At 49.3% G+C, this 18,963-nt stretch overlaps 1 protein-coding gene across 1 annotated transcript in view; it reads right to left on the bottom strand.

Moving 5' to 3' along the window:
* The window catches only part of LOC129332235 (putative lysosomal acid lipase/cholesteryl ester hydrolase), a 35,218-nt gene that overhangs the window by 14,740 nt on the left and 1,515 nt on the right, over positions 1-18,963 (bottom strand). The window contains exon 2 of the mRNA XM_054983192.1: positions 16,986-17,103. Coding sequence (XP_054839167.1) covers positions 16,986-17,103 — 118 coding nt within the window. The remainder of the gene's footprint in view (positions 1-16,985; positions 17,104-18,963) is intronic.

Here is an 18,963-nt window from a genome sequence, read left to right as displayed (position 1 = left end):
AGGCACCCAGAAGACCCTGGGAAGAAGACTGCTTTGAGAAGCCATTTCGGCGAAGCGGGCACACCACGTCTGCAGTGAGAGCCCCTCGCCCCGCTCTGCATATCTTAGGAGCCGCCCCGGAGAAGGAACTAAGTGCCGACCATCCCAAGCACTTAGAGAATGCATCTCAAAGAAACCTCCGCATTCCAGAGCTGATGACATCAGGACAAGCCCTGTCCGCTGGAACATCCTTTCAGCCCACTTGGATTTCCCCCTCCCTCTTTTGTCCCCTCTTCCTGAGGTGTCACTTATCACAATCTGATTACCAAAGTGGCCCATCCAAGCCATTCAGTAGCCCATTAGACCCTTTGTTTTAAACTGTGAGAACCACCAAGTACAGCACCAGCCCCAGGGTACGTTTTGGGGTATTTAAGCTGGTCTCTCAGACCACTCGGTGCCTCGGCCATTCCCTATCCAGACCTCCTTGCTGTCCGTCTGTGGTCCCAGTGCTGGCATTGGGCCACCCTCGCTGTCGTGTCTCTGCTTCGCTCCAGGATTGTGAGTATTTCCCTTACCATCGTTGGGAACCAGCTAATGCGAACGTCTCTGTATTTCATACCCTGTATTTCTTAGGTCTTGTGTGTTCTCTGTATGATTGTGCAAGCTAGGCTTACGCTACACTCAATACACGTGTTTGGACCTGACTCGTTGTCTGCCTCTTGTTCACTAGAGTGTCTGGGATCGGGACCTCCGTAAACATAGGTTATGATCCTCGCTTAATATTAATAGTTACAGACTGCTACAGCTAATTCCCCATTATAATAAAAGAGCAGTTCTGGTAACAGTTTACTGGTGGAGAATGCGGGCATAACCCAGTTCGTGTGAATACATGTGAGTCGACACGCGTGTCTTCAACGAACTGACTTAGAGGAAAATTTTCCAGACCTCTGTGTAAAGAGCGCAATTTAGCTCAGGGAATTAAAAGTGTGAGTGTGTGTGGCTCTAGCGAGCATTTCTATCTTGTGGGTTGGCTTTTCCCCCATTTCCTCCTTCAGCCAGCTTTGGACTACTTGCCTTTTGTGGTGCACCGCGAGGCCCTCCAGCCGTTATAACCGGTGTACTGTGGGTGAGGACCTCTGAACTGGTGAAGTTCCTGGCCACCTTCCGGGCCGCCTAAACGCGTCTATGTGGGTGGGTCCCAGTAGTAGGCTCTAGATATATACGCATATATATACTTCCTGAAGCAGCACATATAAAATTCTTTTCCGCCCTCCCCCGTCTCTCCTAAGTCCGTCCAAACCCCGCTCCTGCCAGCACTTAGGCTTCAATCCCCGCTCCGGAGGAAACGTGAAGGGATCGTTAGTCCGTTTGGTTGTTCAGTCAGTTTAGCTTTGGGAATCTGAAGCCAGGTTCCTGAAGCCCCGCGGCAGCCGGCCGCACCGTGCTTGAGAGTTTTAAGGTAGACTCTTGGGCGCCTTTCCGCTTGCGAGTTTTAAGTCAGACTCGTGGGCACACCTCGCTTGGGAGTCAGTGGGACTCTTGGGCACACTTTTGTTTGGGAGTTGTTAGAACTCTTGAGCGCACCTCGCTTGGGAGTACAGTAAGCTTTACTCCTGGGCACTTTGGCTTGGGGACTTGCAGAGGCAGTCCTTGAGCGCTTTCAGTCTTTTGGTCGAGGCTTGGAGACAGTTTAATCGTTTGTCTCTGAGCACGAGGCCTGGGGACTTTTTGGAGTTTAGTTCTTGGGCAGAGAGCTTGAGAGCATTTTGGTTTCTGAGCAGAGGCTTGGGAGCATTTCTGGTTGCCTGAGCAGAGGCTTAGGAGACCCCTTAGTTGCAGTTTCCGGGCAGAGGCTTGGGAACCCTTTTTGGTTCTCTGAGCACATAGGCTTGGGAGACCCCTGAGTTTTGGTTTTCCGAGTATAGGCTTGGGAGACCCCTGAGCTTTGGCTTCTGAGCAGAGGCTTGGGAGCACTGAGAAGTTTTTGGTTCTTGGGCTTAGAGAGCTTGAGGGCACCCTCTGAGCCAGTAAACGTTTCCTGGTCCCGTGGCTTGTAGGGAAGCTTGAACCGGGAATAGGAATTTTCCCCTCTCCCCCGGAGGAGGAGGATTGAGTGTAGGACCCTTAAAATACCCTTTAACCCTAAAAGTTGAGCCCTTGAAAGCCCCCTGGTAAAAACCCTTGAGGACCTGAGGGAAGGATAAACCTCCCAAAAGGGACATAGAGAGGAAGAAGTTGTTAAAACCCTTGAGCAGCTTTAATCGCCCCACCCCTGGTGTCGCTGATCCACTCTTTAACCTCCCCCGAGATCAGCCTTAAACGAAAGTAAAATGTACCGGGCAGCCCCCACCGTGCCCCGCCTGGAGAAGTGGCTAGTGAAGAAGGGAGATTGCCCTTGGGAAGCCGGTTCCTTCAAGGGACCCGACCCGCTCCAGATAGTCAGAAGCGCCTTCCAAGATTTTTGCGAAAAAGAGAAACCTAGGTCCAGTAAGAAGGATAGGTATGGAGCCTGGGCACTTTTCACCGCCCTACAGGACAGCGTGTCCCTAATTAATAAGCTACAGATAGCGCAGGAAGATAGTGAGCAGGAAATAGAGAAGCTCAGATTAGCCCAAGACAAAGAAAGGAAGGAGCTAGAGGAGAAGGCAGCGCGAGAACAGGACGCCCTGCACCTAGAAATCCAGAGTCTCAGGGCCAAACTAGCCGAACAGGAAAGAGACCATGAGGAAAAGGCAGTTGAGTGGCGCGCCGAACGCGTCAATTTCATATTAGAGAAGCAAGGACTAACTACCGCCCTCCAGGACGCTCAGCACAAGGCTGAAGTAGCCACCGCTCGTGCCGATATGGCTGAGCACGCAGTAATTGAAGGCCAGGAGAAAATTGCCAAATTAACCCATGCTGCCCAGTTCATGGCAGAGCAGAAAGTCGCTAAGATAACCGCAGCAGACCACTCCGCTTGTAAGAGGGAGCTAGAGGCCCTAAAGCAGCACCTGGGAATGCAGCAGGCCGTAATTTCCGCCGTGCATCCCGCAGCCCTTTTGGCCCTCCCCGAAGGTAGTACCGACAGCTGGTCACCCCCTTCGTCCCAGCCCAAGGAAGCTCCACAGCCCCTCCATCCGATAGCTACCAAAGAAATTGTCACCACAGACGAGGATGGCAGGAAGACAGACCGGGTCATTAAGGAAACCCGCAATTGGAGGCCCGATGAGCTCCAAGCCATAGCGGACCGCATGGGACCCTTGAACCGAGACTCAGCTATACAATGGTTTGCACACGTGACCATGTCCCAGCCCTCCGCCAGTGGCTCCGATGTAGCTCAGCTGGCTCGCCATTGTGCCAGCCCCGAAATAGTCACCTCTCTTAATGCATACATTTCTAACCGGAGACTAGCCACTCGCAGTCAGTATGGTGCCATGAAAGAGTTGTGCGCATTTCTGTGGCCCACCAAGAGTTTAAAAGCCCTGTATATTGCAGAGTCTCAAAAACCCGGAGAGGATCCAGAGGCATATTTAGCCAGAAAGCAGCTCCTAGCCGAACTAGCAGACGAGGTAGACTTAGACTTGAGCGACATGCCGGACTTCGACGACTTAGAATTTAGGAGGGCAGTTATAGATGGACTCAACAGCACCACTCGCCTAGCCCTAGCAGGAGTAGAGCCCGGGAGCATTACATGGGGAGAGCTGGAATCCCGCATCAGGAGCATTGCTGGCCTGTTGCGAGAAACCGGCGCCATCCGCCATGTGAAGTCCCCGGCCTCCCATAGGAAAGAGAGTGAGCCCATCAACACAGTCACGTATGCCAACCATAGTCCCCACTCCCAATATCGCCCCCAAGGGCATAGCTCGTACTCGGAGCCTAGAGGTGGCATCTTGCGTGGGAGAAGCGGTAGCTTCACTCGGGGCCGCAGCCAAAGGGACTCTCATCCAGGAGTAACCTTTGCGCCCACCCCCAGTCACTACCCTTCCTCCCCACAGGGACCCTCTGAGCCCTGGAGACCTGTGCTGCCCTCGGCACCACCGCCCCCTCGGGCACCTCACCCCTACAATCACCAGGTCTACCCTCCCCCAAGTCAGACTGACTCCTGGAGACCGCAGCCAAAGGACCATGAGGAGCCCTCTGACCTAGGCAGCCCGCCGCCAGCCAGGGACTCACTCCGCTGGGAACTCTGGAAGCGGCTCAAGGATCATGGGGCAGACATGGAGCTCTTCCACCAGCAGCCCACTTCAGTTCTTCTCTCTGCCCTTCTAGACACCCTTGGGAAAGGCCCTCCCCAACATGCACAGCCAGTGGCTACAGTAAGAGGAGAGCCGCCACCAGCTGGGAACCCCTTTTTCCAATAGGGATGCCCGGGGGTCACACATGCTTCTCCCCACTTAACTGCCCGTGGGAGAAAACCAAAGGTTGAGGCTAGCCTTCGACCTCCGGGAACTAAAAATAGCTTGGAACTTAAAAGAGAGAAGGAAAGATTCCAAAGGGTGATTCGCACCCAGAACCCAGCACCAACTTTGCCAGACACCTCTGAAAGAAACCTGGCAGAGCTGCAAAATAAAATCCATGAACTCATAAGTGTAAATAGGGAACAGAATTTAAAAATAAATGATCTTAATAAAGAGAATGAGGAATTAAAAGAAAAATTAAATGCTTGCACAATAGAGAAAGAGCAGCTCCACAGTAAATTCCTTAGCATGCAGACTTTGCTGGAGAACCAGAATAATGAAACCGCCACTTTAAAAACCCTGATGCAAAATCTCCTGGAATCCCAGAGACTCACTGAGGCCAGATTAAAGACTTTAGAGGAACAATCAGTGATTGAATCAGCACCCCGCCCCGCCAAAGGCAGTGAAACAGGTAGTCAGTCACCTTTGCCTCCAATTTCTGCCTCAGCCCCCATGCCCAAGAAGCCAGAATTCACTTTAGCCTCTGAGCATGTGCAGAGTTTAAAAGTCATTCCCCAAGAAATTGTCTTGGCTCCCATAGACTGCCCCCAGCCAAGCTATACACAGCCCACCGTGACTGTGCCCTCTTGCAATGATCCTGAAGAACAGGTAAACAAAAGTAAAAATGCAGTTCCTTTAAAAGAATTAAATTGCTTTGAGAATCCAGTGCTTGCAACTACACACCAAATAGCTTTCTCTCAGCCTTCCTGGACTAACACCCCTGAAGAAAACCTCATGTTGGGCCTGTGTGGTTTAGTAGTGCTTGAGCTAATTCAGAGACATGTGTGCAGCTGTTTCCTCATTTTAAAAGGCTCAAGCCCAAAACTTAATGAAAAGGTAGAGCCTCCAGCAGTAAGTGCAGTCAGGAATGTAATAATGCAAGTGAGCAGACTCCAGAAAGACTCCCAGTTGCTAGCAGCATCTAAAACAAACTGTTCCCACTCAGCGCTGCACCCCCACCCCTCATTGAAATGGAAAAACTGGCCAGACCAGGATTCTGACCTCCTCCCAGTTCGTCCTTTTGTCCTCTCCCAGGCTGAAGTAAGCCTAAATAAATGTAATCACTGGTTCCCTGTCAGAATTTGGAAGGGATTGGAACCAGGAGTGGAAAAGCCACCTTAAGGAGACTTGAGTTCAAGTCCCTGCAGCCCCTGTCCCTTTTCGTTGTGCAGTCTTAACTTTATGTGTGTGTGAACCTGAAGCCCAATTCCCTTTTGAATTTAGATGTAAAAGGCCAACGTAGCTTCCTATAATCAAGTAAAAGGCCAACTTAGCTTCCTATAATTATTTAATGTTTTTTTATTTCTTGTCAGTTCTATTCTTTAACTTCATTAGGCGGGCCCCACAGTTGGGACCCTGGGGGGAAACACGGCAATCAGGGCCAAGTAGGACCACCACCGAAAGTGATTCTTAATTGGATTTTTAGCCGCATGTTCGGGAAAAAATTGCACAGGCAAAAGGGATTTGCTGTGTGTGGAAGTGTTTGGAGAGGCTTTGGCCCAGGGGTGACTGTGTTCTTTCGAACATGGTGGGACCACCAAATGGGGTGATCCCTGTGTTCGAGAGTATGTCGCCCGCCGTGCTGGTGAAGGTCCCGCATCTGCGTGGATTCGGGGTCTCGCCTGCCGGACCCGCGCTTTCGCATGATGGTCGGCTTTGGCTTTGAGGGCCGTGCCTCCCCTGGAAAAGGACCCCCAGATAGCCCAACATCCCTCTTTTACTAATGTTCATATTCGTCATGGTGAGTTGCTATACGGCACCACCAGCCAGTACGCTTTAGTGCAAAGGTAAAAGACCCGCCAGTATTTTGTAAATATGTGCCCTCTGGAATGTGTTATTGAGGTGCGTTCGCCACGCACAAGGGGCAGCGTACCTCATTTACATAGCCAGGATCCCCCGCGCCAAGATGACCCCCGAATAACCCAGACCCAGTGGCGCCGGCAGATCTCGGCCGCCTCCGCCGCTTTTCGATAAACGCTGCCGAGCACCTTCGGCTCCACTTCGGCCCTTTCCGCCAGCAGCCGCCCGCCCCACGTAATCTTTTCCCTTGCCCGTACCGTACAAGGGAAAAGAAGGGGGGGGAGACATATTGAAGTTATAATGAAGCCCTGCCAGGCCTTCCAAGTGAGGGCAACCTGAAAATAACCCATGCCCGTGTGCTTTTGCTTTGTGTGTTTCTTTCTTTTAACATGAAATTGGGGCCTCCCGAGGGAGTCCCTCCAAAAATTGATCCTAGGAAAAAATATGGTCCGCCGAAATACATACAAGAGGTCCTGCAAAAAAGCAGAGGGAAAAAGGCAAAGCAAAAGCAAACCATCATAAAACATACCTTCAACCCTAACCACCCCTACTTAAAAATTATTTTAGAAAAATAGAACGAAGGTCTCCTTTAGCAGCAACCCTTATAGTTAATGGAAACCGCTCTTTAGTTTTTTGTCCTTTTAAAACGGCAAGGCCAGGCCGAGCCGGACCGATAGCTCTCAGCCCGCGAAATAAAAGTAGCCCGCCACCGAGCAAGGGGCACCTGAAGGCCACATAGCCTAGGCACCCAGGGACCCCTGGGGCGAGTTCGCATAATCCCGCCTAACGTACAGCCGACCCTTGCTCGACGTAAAGACGTTTCCCCTCTGAAATATACACGCTTTAGAAAGAAACCTTCGCACAGGAGTTCCCCCAGAGCAACAAGCTGGAAGGCTCGCTTAGTGCTCCGGGACTTCTCGTTCGAGCCCCACCTAATAGACAGTGCTGGCAGAAAAATGCCCTCCCTCTTTTTCCCTGCTTCACTTTATTTTATTTTGCTGCAATAAACTCAGGGAGCCTGTACTTATATCCGCAGGTCTCCCCAGGATATTTTCACTACAGAAAGGAAAAGGAAGGCCAGGAGATGAGGCACCTGGCTACTCTGTGTTTGCTCGTGCTGGCAGGCACCCTAATAGAGGGACGCCCGTCCAAATTAATGCCCTACCCCCACTGGAGATGTATCAATACACTAGCAGGAAACGAAATGATGGTCTGCAAAGTTGTGCAGCAGATTAATATGACCACCCCTACAGATCGCACAAACTTCCGCAGTTGCGAAGAGCAGTGGATCCGACCCCCAGAGCTTGTTATTTTATGTGTAGGAGTGAAAACCATGTCCCAAGAATTAGTATGTTACTCGCCTACCGATACGGTTTCACCTCTCGCTCCGATTCCATGTATGTTCCTTCCCCGTATCAGGCCAGCCCCCACCGCAGTCCCGGTGGTAGACAGATATACCACCCCTGCCAACTTCGAAACCTCGCCATTTGTCACTGAGGCTTTCGGACCATACTGTGAAGTTATTTTAGTGTCGGCCGCAGTATGGAAGGCAGGAGACCCCTTTAGAATGACCATCCTACTAGGCACCACTACCACTGAATCTGCATCAGTCACTATCACGCCCCCTTCAGGCACAGTTCTCTCCTTTGCTATAGAGCGCTGGGAGAACCTGACCTGGATTGTAAAAGAGGAAGACCTAGCCAAACACGGCCCACCCGATTGGATACTGGCTCAACAGACGCCCGAATGCCAAACCAAGCCCCTAGTAGAGAAATTTCACCGGCTTGGGCTGCTCTTTGTAAACTTGACTCATGAACCAGGCAATTATTCCCTGCTGATCCGGACCCAGGAGACCCACACCATCCAAATTGACCCTTTGATTGCTAGCAATGAACAATTAAGCCAAGGCGGCACGCATATAGTGGGCTCCTATGTTTTGAAAACTGACATTCGAGAGAGAGTTCTAGTCCGCCCGCAAATGTCTTTAAAAGAGATCCGCATAGACTTAGCTGAGCTAAATGTAACCCAGAGGCTGCCGCAGTGCGCTCCCTATCTGGAGGCCGGTAGCAAGGGTTGGAATGCATGGCTACAACTGTGGATCGATCCCTCCCCCTCTCTCTCGCGTGCCAGACGGAGCATTGCCGACTGGACTGCTCCTGCAGCCGGAGGCTTAGCAATCATGGATTCGGTCAATATTGAGACTCTCGCTAATAAGTTTGCCCATGTCACGACTAGCATCTCCGACTTAGGTAAACCGGTGGTGCAGTCCCTAAATTCCATTTCAAATGGGCAACACGAGATCAGCTCCATTTTAGTTAACTGGGAGAGTCAAATTGAAAGAGATTTTTCTCTGCTGCTCAAGGGAACGCAGTCTTTCGAACGCAACGTGTCAATAGCCATGGCATGTATGCAAGCCCAACAATTAAATCAGGCTGTGGCCATGGGGCTAATTCGGCAAGCCACGGACGGGCACTTGCCCCTGGAAATTAAAAGATTGATTATGCCCAAATTGTCACCCCTTGAACTGGAGCTTGAATCCTGGTGGTCTCTTGTAAATTCCTCATTCTCACCGACCACCCAGGAGCTTAAATTATTTTTATTAACGGCCAGTGCGCACGAGTCAATTCCACGTGTATCCAGTCGTGCCTCTGGGACTCCAAGTCAGCGACACCGAAGTCCTCTACGCCCGCCACCCCGACCATTGGGCCCGCTTCACCCCGACCGGATGGCAGCTCGTCAGCCTCCAAGGGTGCCAGCATCGAGACCAGACCGGCTTCATTTGCCAAGACCGAGCCTTTGCACCTCATCACCCCTGTGTAGCCCCGCAAGTCGACGCCCTCAACGAATGCCCTTTCGAGGTCGTCCGGGAGAACAGCTCCGCTGTGGTCTACCTTGGGAAAGGATGTGCCTGCGTGCGAACGGCCTGCGTCTTTGTGGTCCTAAACTCGTTCCAGCTTAAGCCCGTGATCCCGGGAGTCAACCGCTGCTTCTGCAACCTGTCGTTGGTAGCAGCCTGCGACTTCACCTACACGGTACCGGTCTGGACCCAAGAAGAGATCCTGGTGGCACCCTCCATCTATTGATATGTGAAGCCCAGTCTCCCTTGGCATCGGTCTGGAGCTAATCCACGAGCTCTTGGCCCACCCGCAGCTCCACCGCACCCTCCAGAGCATCCAGAGGGACGGGGACACCACTGCTTTGGTTGTGTCCCACAACGGAAAGGAGATTTTGGATCTTGTCCAGCGGATTAAGACCACCGGCGAGCATTCGTGGTGGGAAACCCTCTTTGGCTGGAGCCCCACTGCCACTGGAATTTACAATTTGGCGTTGCACCCGATCGTTGTGATTTTGGCTTTTCAAGTTTTGTTATGTGCCTCACTACTTTATTTGGGCTGTTGGAGCCGCCGACAGCTCCAGCAACTCCAGATGTCACACCGTCTGGACCATTACAATCCAGACCTCCTCTTGCCCTAATGGTTATTCTTGGCGCCCTCCTTTAACCCTTGTTTGTTTTATTGCTTGGGCTGGTATGAACTATGCTTGTATTTTATTATGTGTACGGATCCTGAACCAGCCCCATGGACGCTTTGCTGCCGGACACCGCTCCGAGGCCCTCTTGTGGACTAGGGGGGGACATATTTCTCTGCCTCCCAGCCCACGGCCTGCCTACGAACGACCGCCAGCAACGCCACCGCCATGAGGACTAGAACTGTGTGCCTGAAGCCCTTCTCGCCGCCTGCCGACCCTGCCCTGCGGATTGACACAGACAGCAAGGGGGGGGGAAGTGTGTTTTGGAGCACATGAACTAAGTTTGCTTGTTCTTGTATATATGCAACCCAGCCCAGCAGCTGTACTGCAGACTGAGCCGTCTGTGATCTTTGTTACTCTATGGTCTTATGAATTTCTTGCCATTGCTTCTTGTGAATTTTAACTCCCATGAATTTAGCCCCGAACTAGCCCCTCCCTCTATCTACTGCAAGTGCGCCCATGATCTCCCCATGAACTGGGACCCTTTTTATCACCCCCTATTAACTTTATCCCTATGAATTTGATTTTTAACCTTTTGAATTGCCTTTTTAACCTGACTCCCTCCGCCGAGGTAATTCTAGCATATCTATCATTTTATGAATTTGGTTTTATCCGGGACTTCTCCTGAGCAGTCTCTCTTAAAGGTTATTTTATTTCTGATTTTAAGCTCTATGAATTTGTTTTTAATCTGGCCGCATGAGTTGGTCTTTTAATTGCGAAGTTTATTTTTCTGCCCCCATGAGCCCTTCCGTCGCTCCCCCCCCTCATGAATTGTTTCCACGCACTTGCTTTTCTATGAAATTGGTTTTAACTTCCTGAATTATTGTTTTAATCCTATATATATATGTGTTTATGGTTTTAATCACCCATGAATTGTTCTACCTGACTTGCACTTTCTTATATGAATTATTCCCTCGCCTATGAGCTTTGTTTTAATTTCCTATGAAGTAGCCTGCTTTTATTCTTGCATTCATGAATGTATCCATGAATTGCCCTTGCTTTTAATCTTATGCTTATGAATTAATCCATGTATATGAATTGCTCCTGGTTTTTAATGCTTTTAACCCATCATGAATTCCGTATGAATTACCTTCATCCATGAATTGATCAATGTACACAAATATGAATTATTGCTATTTATATGCATGAATTGCTCATTGCTGCCTATATCACTATGAATTACTATTGCTATGAATTATTACTATTTATTCTGACGATTGCACTTAGCACACCCCCTGGTGTGAACCCAGAGACCTGCAGCCCATTGGCTGATCTAAATTGCACTTATTCGGTTAGGTGGTTCTCCAAACTAAATTTTTGAGTGACGCCTCCCCCTCCTTCCCTTCCCACTCCTTCTTCGCTCGAAGCTCGACCACCGGACATTGCCGACCACCTTGCCTTTGAAGCCAAGTTCGGAGACCCGCGCGCCTGACGTCCCGGGGTCTCCGAGGGGGGGAATTGTTGCCAAGTAGGCCCCCTCCCCTGCTTCAAAGCCTGCTATGAACTGTGTTAAAGTTTCCTGTGTTGCTGTTTTATTGTTGCACCAAAGACTGCTTTGCACGTGTGTGTTCTGGTACACGTGTCAGTTTCCTGCCTGCGTGTCAATTACCCTGCTGCTGTAATAGACTGTGTAGTTTACTGACTCCATGTTTGGTTAACTGCACAAAGGACTCTCTTTCTGGGCAGCCCTGCCCTGACCTGTATCTGGAATTCCCAGTGTGTGTTTGGACTGTGTGCCCTGTGCCTGCATTGCCATCTGCCACGGACCGTGCCTGTCCCCTGCTTTGGACTGTGTTTTGTGTGCTGTTCCCCCTGCCTCCATGGAAGCCTGCCTCATATGGGCCCAAGCCGCTGCTAGCAGCCGGGCGCCTGCCGGGGAAACCTCCAGCGAGCCTGGCTAGGCGCTCCCTGGTCAGTTCCCGCCTGGAGCCTCCCGCGGGTAGGTCGCCGAGCTTGCCCTCGCTACCGGGCAGCCTGCTAACCAGCCCCAGCTATGCCCAGCCAGCATCCATGTTCTCAGGCACCCAGAAGACCCTGGGAAGAAGACTGCTTTGAGAAGCCATTTCGGCGAAGCGGGCACACCACGTCCGCAGTGAGAGCCCCTCGCCCCGCTCTGCATATCTTAGGAGCCGCCCCGGAGAAGGAACTAAGTGCCGACCATCCCAAGCACTTAGAGAATGCATCTCAAAGAAACCTCCGCATTCCAGAGCTGATGACATCAGGACAAGCCCTGTCCGCTGGAACATCCTTTCAGCCCACTTGGATTTCCCCCTCCCTCTTTTGTCCCCTCTTCCTGAGGTGTCACTTATCACAATCTGATTACCAAAGTGGCCCATCCAAGCCATTCAGTAGCCCATTAGACCCTTTGTTTTAAACTGTGAGAACCACCAAGTACAGCACCAGCCCCAGGGTACGTTTTGGGGTATTTAAGCTGGTCTCTCAGACCACTCGGTGCCTCGGCCATTCCCTATCCAGACCTCCTTGCTGTCCGTCTGTGGTCCCAGTGCTGGCATTGGGCCACCCTCGCTGTCGTGTCTCTGCTTCGCTCCAGGATTGTGAGTATTTCCCTTACCATCGTTGGGAACCAGCTAATGCGAACGTCTCTGTATTTCATACCCTGTATTTCTTAGGTCTTGTGTGTTCTCTGTATGATTGTGCAAGCTAGGCTTACGCTACACTCAATACACGTGTTTGGACCTGACTCGTTGTCTGCCTCTTTTTCACTAGAGTGTCTGGGATCGGGACCTCCGTAAACATAGGTTATGATCCTCGCTTAATATTAATAGTTACAGACTGCTACAGCTAATTCCCCATTATAATAAAAGAGCAGTTCTGGTAACAGATGTTCAGTCCTCCAGTCTTGCTTCATGGTGCAGCTTTCACTTCAAAGAAAATCCCTTCACAAACTCTTGGATGACCTGGCTATTCTATTGCTTCTTTGTTCTTTGTTCCTGACAACGTTTCAGAAGAGCACAAAAATGAAGGATCTTGCAGCCCAGTAACCTCATTTCCATTTTGTGCTAGTGGCTAAGCTTTTGGTGGGCAGAGAGTCTCAACTGTTTAATGCGTGCAGCTATCTGCAAATGAGGACTCCATTTCTCTGTGACCACCGTAAAGGTGGCTTTTGAAGTCAAAGGTTCCTTGAGGGTGTCACATTTAGAATAGAAAAGAGTCCAGTAGCGCCTTTAAGACTAACCAACTTTACTGTAGCATAAGCTTTTGAGAATCACAGTTCTCTTCATCAGATGCATGGAGGGTAAGAAACTGGTCAGATATATAGGTTGAGAGGGGAGGGGGACTAGATGCAATCAGTAACTTCTGCAAATGGGATCAGTTTGCTTCTGATAATGGGATCAGTTTGCTTCTGATAATGATCGATTATGATCTACTCCCCCCTCCCCTCAACCTATATATCTGACCAGTTTCTTCTTACCTTCCATGCATCTGACGAAGAGCACTGTGATTCTCGAAAGTTTATGCTAGAGTAAAGTTGGTTAGTCTTAAAGGTGCCACTGGACTCTTTTCTATTTTGCTACTACAGAGGAACACGGCTAACTCCTCTGGATCTATGGACATTTAGCATAATTATCAGGACAGCAAATCAATCAGTATGCACTTTGAAGTAGTTTGTTATCTTTGCAGGAAGTCATGAGACCCAAAGGCTGTAAACTAATTTGACATATTTTTAGGGTTCTGAAATACACATGTGAAAAATAAATGACAAATATAGTTAATTCCTAGTGAGTGCAGCAGAGGCTGAGCCAACATTGGGACGAAAACAAACAAAAGAGAGGGTGCTTGGGTCTTAAACAAAGGAAGGAGGCTACATGGATGCATCATGATCTTTACAGTCCATGACTAAAAAAACCCCACAGAACCAAAAATAAAGATGAAAAAAAAGACATTGCACATCAACTTCTATGGTGGTGATGGTGATGTGTGTGGGTAGACCCCACCGCACACAGACGCACAAGCCTTTCACGCTCCTTGCCACCTACCACTACCCGTCTAGCCTCCACTGCGGCAGACAGAGAAACCTGACCAAAATCCTCACAGGGTCCCCTCTCTCCTCTTCCAGGAGCTCCACTAGACAGCCAGCCAGTTCCCTATATTTGCCTCTCCTCGCCCAGCTACAGCCCAGGGCTATTGGGGAAAAGGGAACTCGGAAGTTACTTCCCCTCAGCATATGCTGCCACCATTTAATTGAATGTGACCAAAGCATTTGTGCGTGTGTCAGATATTACCCTGCAGCTAACAACTTCAGGCCAGCCATGGTTAAACAAACTTTATTTACGTGATGGAATACAGAACTGATTTTAAACTACCAAACATACTGGGATGGAACAGGAAAGGTTTCAAAATTTAAAAAAAAACAGATTAACAGCCAGCTATCTTTCTGCTGCCTCTCCAAGCAGCATCTCCAACCCTTCTTTCCTCAGTCTCTCAAAAGCCTCCTTTCCCCTCAGAGATTTCTTTGTATACGCAGCAGGAAATTAATATTAAGAATAGTTAACACAGATTAGCTAATTTTAAAACTAAGGTTTTAAAAATGTTGAATATAAAATGTGATGTATAGGACTGAATATAGAATGTTGAGTACAAAACTTTGGGTATATAAGTAATTGAGGAGCGGGTGAGGAGAAATATTATATTTTTTATTGTAGCTTAAATCTATTATTCTATTTTTTGTTTAAGAGGTGGAACAGCACTGCTGATTTTACTAGATCTTTCGGGACCGTTCAATATGGTCGATTATGATCTTCTGACCCACCGCCTTGCCGATGTGTGAATTCAAGGAACGGCGTTACAGTGGCTTGTCTCCTTTCTCCACGGTCGGGGACAGAGGGTGGCACTAGGGGAGAAGCTGTCATCCTGCTATCCACGAGTGTGTGGTGTGCCACATGGGGCAATACTCTCCCCATTATTGTTCAACATCTATATGCGCCCCCTCGCCCAGCTGGTGCAAAGTTTCGGGCTTGGGTGTCATCAGTACAATGATGACACCCAGCTATACCTGTTGATTGACGAACGGCCTGGATCGGCCCTGGATGTCCTGGGTGAAAAGTTTCGGGCTTGGGTGTCATCAGTACAATGATGACACCCAGCTATACCTGTTGATTGACGAACGGCCTGGATCGGCCCTGGATTCCTGGAGCATGCCTTTGAAGCCATGGCTGGATGGTTGAGGCAGAGTCAGCTGAAGTTAAACCCCTCGAAGATGGAGATCCTGTACTTGAGTTGCGGGCGTGTGGATTTGGGGCCCATGCTTCCTACACTCGATGGGGCGGTGCTTACACTGGCTCTGAGAGTTAGGAGCCTGGGGGTGATCCTGGATGTCTCCTTGAAAATGGAGGCCCAGGTCATGGCAGTTGCCAAGTCATCGTTCTTCCATCTCTGACAGACCAGACAACTCGCCCCCTATCTTTTGACCTGCAACTTAACTACAGTTGTCCAGGCAATGCTCACCTCTAGGTTAGACTACTGTAACATGCTCTACGCAGGGCTTCCCTTGAACTTGATCTGGTGGTTATAACTGGTCCAAAATGCGGTGGTGTGTGTCATCACCGGAGTGCCTTCTAATGCACGTTACACCAGTATTGCGCCAGCTGCATTGGTTACCAGTGGAGTACCGGATCAGATTCAAGGTTTTGGTATTAACCTATAAAGCCCTATGTGGACTGGGACCAGCATATCTGCGGGACCGTCTCTCCCTATATGAGCCCGAGAGGATGCTTCGATCCTTTGACAAACAGCTGTTAATGGTCCCTGGCCGCAGGGAGGACCGCCTAGTGTCAACCAGGGCCAGGGCCTTTTCAGTCTAGGCTCCAACCTGGTGGAACGCTCTGTCTAAAGAGACTAAGGCCTGGCCAGATTTGTTATCCTTCTGCCGGGCCTGCAAGACAGAGCTGTTCCGGCAGGCATATGGTTGATGCTGGTTGGGCCTCCCCACTGGCCAACTAGAGGAAAACATGCTCCCCTACCCACCCACCCTGTTAAATACTTTGGAGATGGTTGGGTAGTGGTCAGGGGCAGCGCAAGGTTTTTTGGCGCTCGCGGCCAGCTGGCCGGGCGCCTCCCCGCATGCGCTCCGCCCTGCGTGATGATGTCACGTGTGACCTCATCACGGGAGCACACACACGCGTGCCACCGCCAGACCGATCTCTGTGGTGGGCAGCTCTTGTCAGGTTCAGAATATATTGTAACCAAAGAAACTCCATTTTAATTCTGTTAGTGTTCTAAGTGCTCTCTTCACAGGTGCCAAGATGCTCCCTAGCAGCTATCTCTCAGAAGAGGAATGTTTTGGCTACAGCTTTTCCAGTCCTGGGAAACTTTCACTGTCTCAGCTTCAACGGGATTGTTTTGAGAACTGTGGGGGGAGGCTGGGCCTACTGAATCTTGATACTTTGTACTGTATTCTTTGCCTTTCATTCGTAACAATACACGTGTACCAACCCAGATACTGCATCTGGGCCAGTGGACTATAATGGTTGCATTTTTCAGTAAATCTTTTGAAAACAACGGACTCTTGTCTGATTGCAGAAGGTAGTCTGGATACAGCTATTATTTAGCCACAGATCTGACAGCTCTGACGGCATGCGGGTAGAACAGCCAGCGCAGCCCACCTAACTCCTCCTGCGGGCAAGGCAAAGGGCAAGTGCAGCCGACGGCCTCCCAGCCCCCCCCCCCAACACACACATACCCCCCCTTTACCTGCCCCACTGTGTAGCAGAGCTGCAGCCTCAGCGGGGCTCCGTCCATCTCCACCACGGTTGGAAAAAAGAGAGACGGAGTTGGAAGGGGACGGCGCGGGGCGGGAGGAATAGGAGAGCTCTGTGGCGCGTGCTCCCGCCCCCCGTGCCTCCTCCGGCGCTCCCTCCGGCACTCCGCACCTGAGGCCACCGCCTACCTGGCCTCAATGGGCACTCCGGCCCTGGTACTGGTTATTGGAGAAGTCTGCTGCTGTGTTTTTTAAATATTTATGTTGTTTGTATTGGTTTTAAAGTTATATGTATTTTAAATTACTATACTGATTGTAATCCGCCCTGAGCCTGCTGATGCGGGGAGGGCAGAATATAAATTGAATTAAATAAATAAATAAAAATAATCACTATCATAAAAGTTCATATACTTGCCTTGGCCCCGCTTGACATGTCAAACTTCTCCAAAGCAAAACAGATCGTTTTTCTAAAAACCACATTCCGCACAGTGTTAAAATGCTCCACATATATATCTAAGACATACCTTTGTTCCACTGAACGCCTTTCCCATGAGGTATTCTGTTAACGCTGAGGATATAGCCATCATCTGTCACTACTTCATATTCCTCACTGGGATATCCTCTGAAGGAAATAATTTCACTCTGGAGAAGGAATAGCACAGGCACCTTTAGGCTGATGTGGTTAATAAATGATGGCAAAGTTTTCGGCTTTCTTTCTAATCCTCTTCCCCAAGAAGCCAGATGGGGAGCACCAAGAAAAATAATGAGACAGCAAAAAAAAAGCTGGTAGCATTCTTGTAATGCCCAAGACAATCACTTATTTGTCAACTTTCAAGACATCTAAACAGTTGTTGGGGTACTCAATTTGCATGTCTTAGCCAGGTGTCCTTAAATAAATTGCTAAGAACCAACACACAACTATAAACCTGAGCCTGTTCATCTTTCTGCAAGTAGTACTATTCAAGTGAAATATACAAGGCTACTCAAGTTACCTTAAGCTTTGTGTTTTACAAGAGTAATCAAAAGGAAACTGGAATGGTCAGGGAAACAGCAACTGGAATACAGAGGAAACTGTCTTCATACATCATTCAGCCTAACTAAGGATCAAACTGGACTTAATGTTGGAGTTTTGTGACAAAAAAGAAGCCATGGTGCTGGGGGCAAGGGGATTTGCTTGTCCCCTCCCTACTGCTCTTTCTCTGACTGAAAATCCACCCCAGCTCTTTTTAGCAGAAGTAGAGAAATACCACCCTGATCTGGATGGCCCAATCTCAGAAGCTAAGCCTTGATTAGTAATTGGATGAGAGACTTCCAATGAAGACTAGGATTGCAGAGGTAGGCAATGGCAAACCATCTCTGATAGTCTCTTGCCATGAAAACCCCACTAGGGGTCGCCATAAATCAGCTATGACTTGAGGGCACCACACATACACACAGGGAAGTGCCACAGATAACTACCACCTCTCTCTCTCTCTCTCTCTCTCTCTCTCTCTCTCTCTCACACACACACACACACACACACACAAATATGGCCAAACTGTTGAGAGGAACACATTTTCAAACACAGGATTGACACAGGAAGGAGAAAAGTTAACCTCCCACCCTATATAATGCAGTTGGCCTAAATCCTGGGATGAGTTATATCGCCAAAACACAATTGAAGTTCCAGTCACAGAACTCTACAGGCACATGTAGTTTAAGTCCAAAAATGCATTATGAAAGTATTCTTGAAGGACAGAACTAGACGAGGAAGTATTCTTCTAGCTCTGCCATCCATGCATCACGGCCAATCCCTGATTTCCCTGCTGTGCATATAAATCTTCAGCATTAAACAATGAAAAAAAATTCTATAGTAGGATCCTACTTACAGCATCAAGAATTTGTACAGTACAGTACAGGCTATGCACATTAGTACAGACTATAGTACCCTAAATCTTTACTTAAGCAGCTTTCTAAATCATTCTGTATGGTACAACCCTATTACATATGTAGAAAGGCCCTCTTTTGCACAGTTTGCAGAAAGCTAGGAGAATGGGAGCCCTCCTGACCTCATCAGGCAGGCCATTCCATTTTCCCTATTTGCATTTTGTTAATAGTAAAATCAATTTTAGTTATTACACAAGTAGACTTCCCTGACTCAGGGGCCTGAGAGGAATGTTCTGTCCCCTACCTAGTGTTCCCTCTCTCCATTTGGAAATGTTCACAACCCTAGTGACTACGTACAAGGAATCACAAAGGGGGAGCGCCTCATCATTACAGACACAATGGGACTGATGCTCCTCTGCCATGATTCTGACAATCCTACTATATAAAAGGCAAGGCATCTTGCCTTTTATCCCCATGCAAGCACACTTGCAGGCCCCTCCATGGGGATAAAAAGTGAGTCGTGGGCAACACGGCTTGCCTTCCGGAGGCCCAGCATGGCAGCCCAGCCCTCTGGAGGGAGTTGTCTTGCCATTTATACAACGGGCTGGGTTACTAGTCTATAAGAATGTGGATGCA

Source organism: Eublepharis macularius, chromosome 6, assembly GCF_028583425.1.
Source record: "Eublepharis macularius isolate TG4126 chromosome 6, MPM_Emac_v1.0, whole genome shotgun sequence".
Classification (NCBI taxonomy): Eukaryota; Metazoa; Chordata; class Lepidosauria; order Squamata; family Eublepharidae; genus Eublepharis; species Eublepharis macularius.
This window is presented reverse-complemented; position numbering and strand designations above follow the sequence as displayed.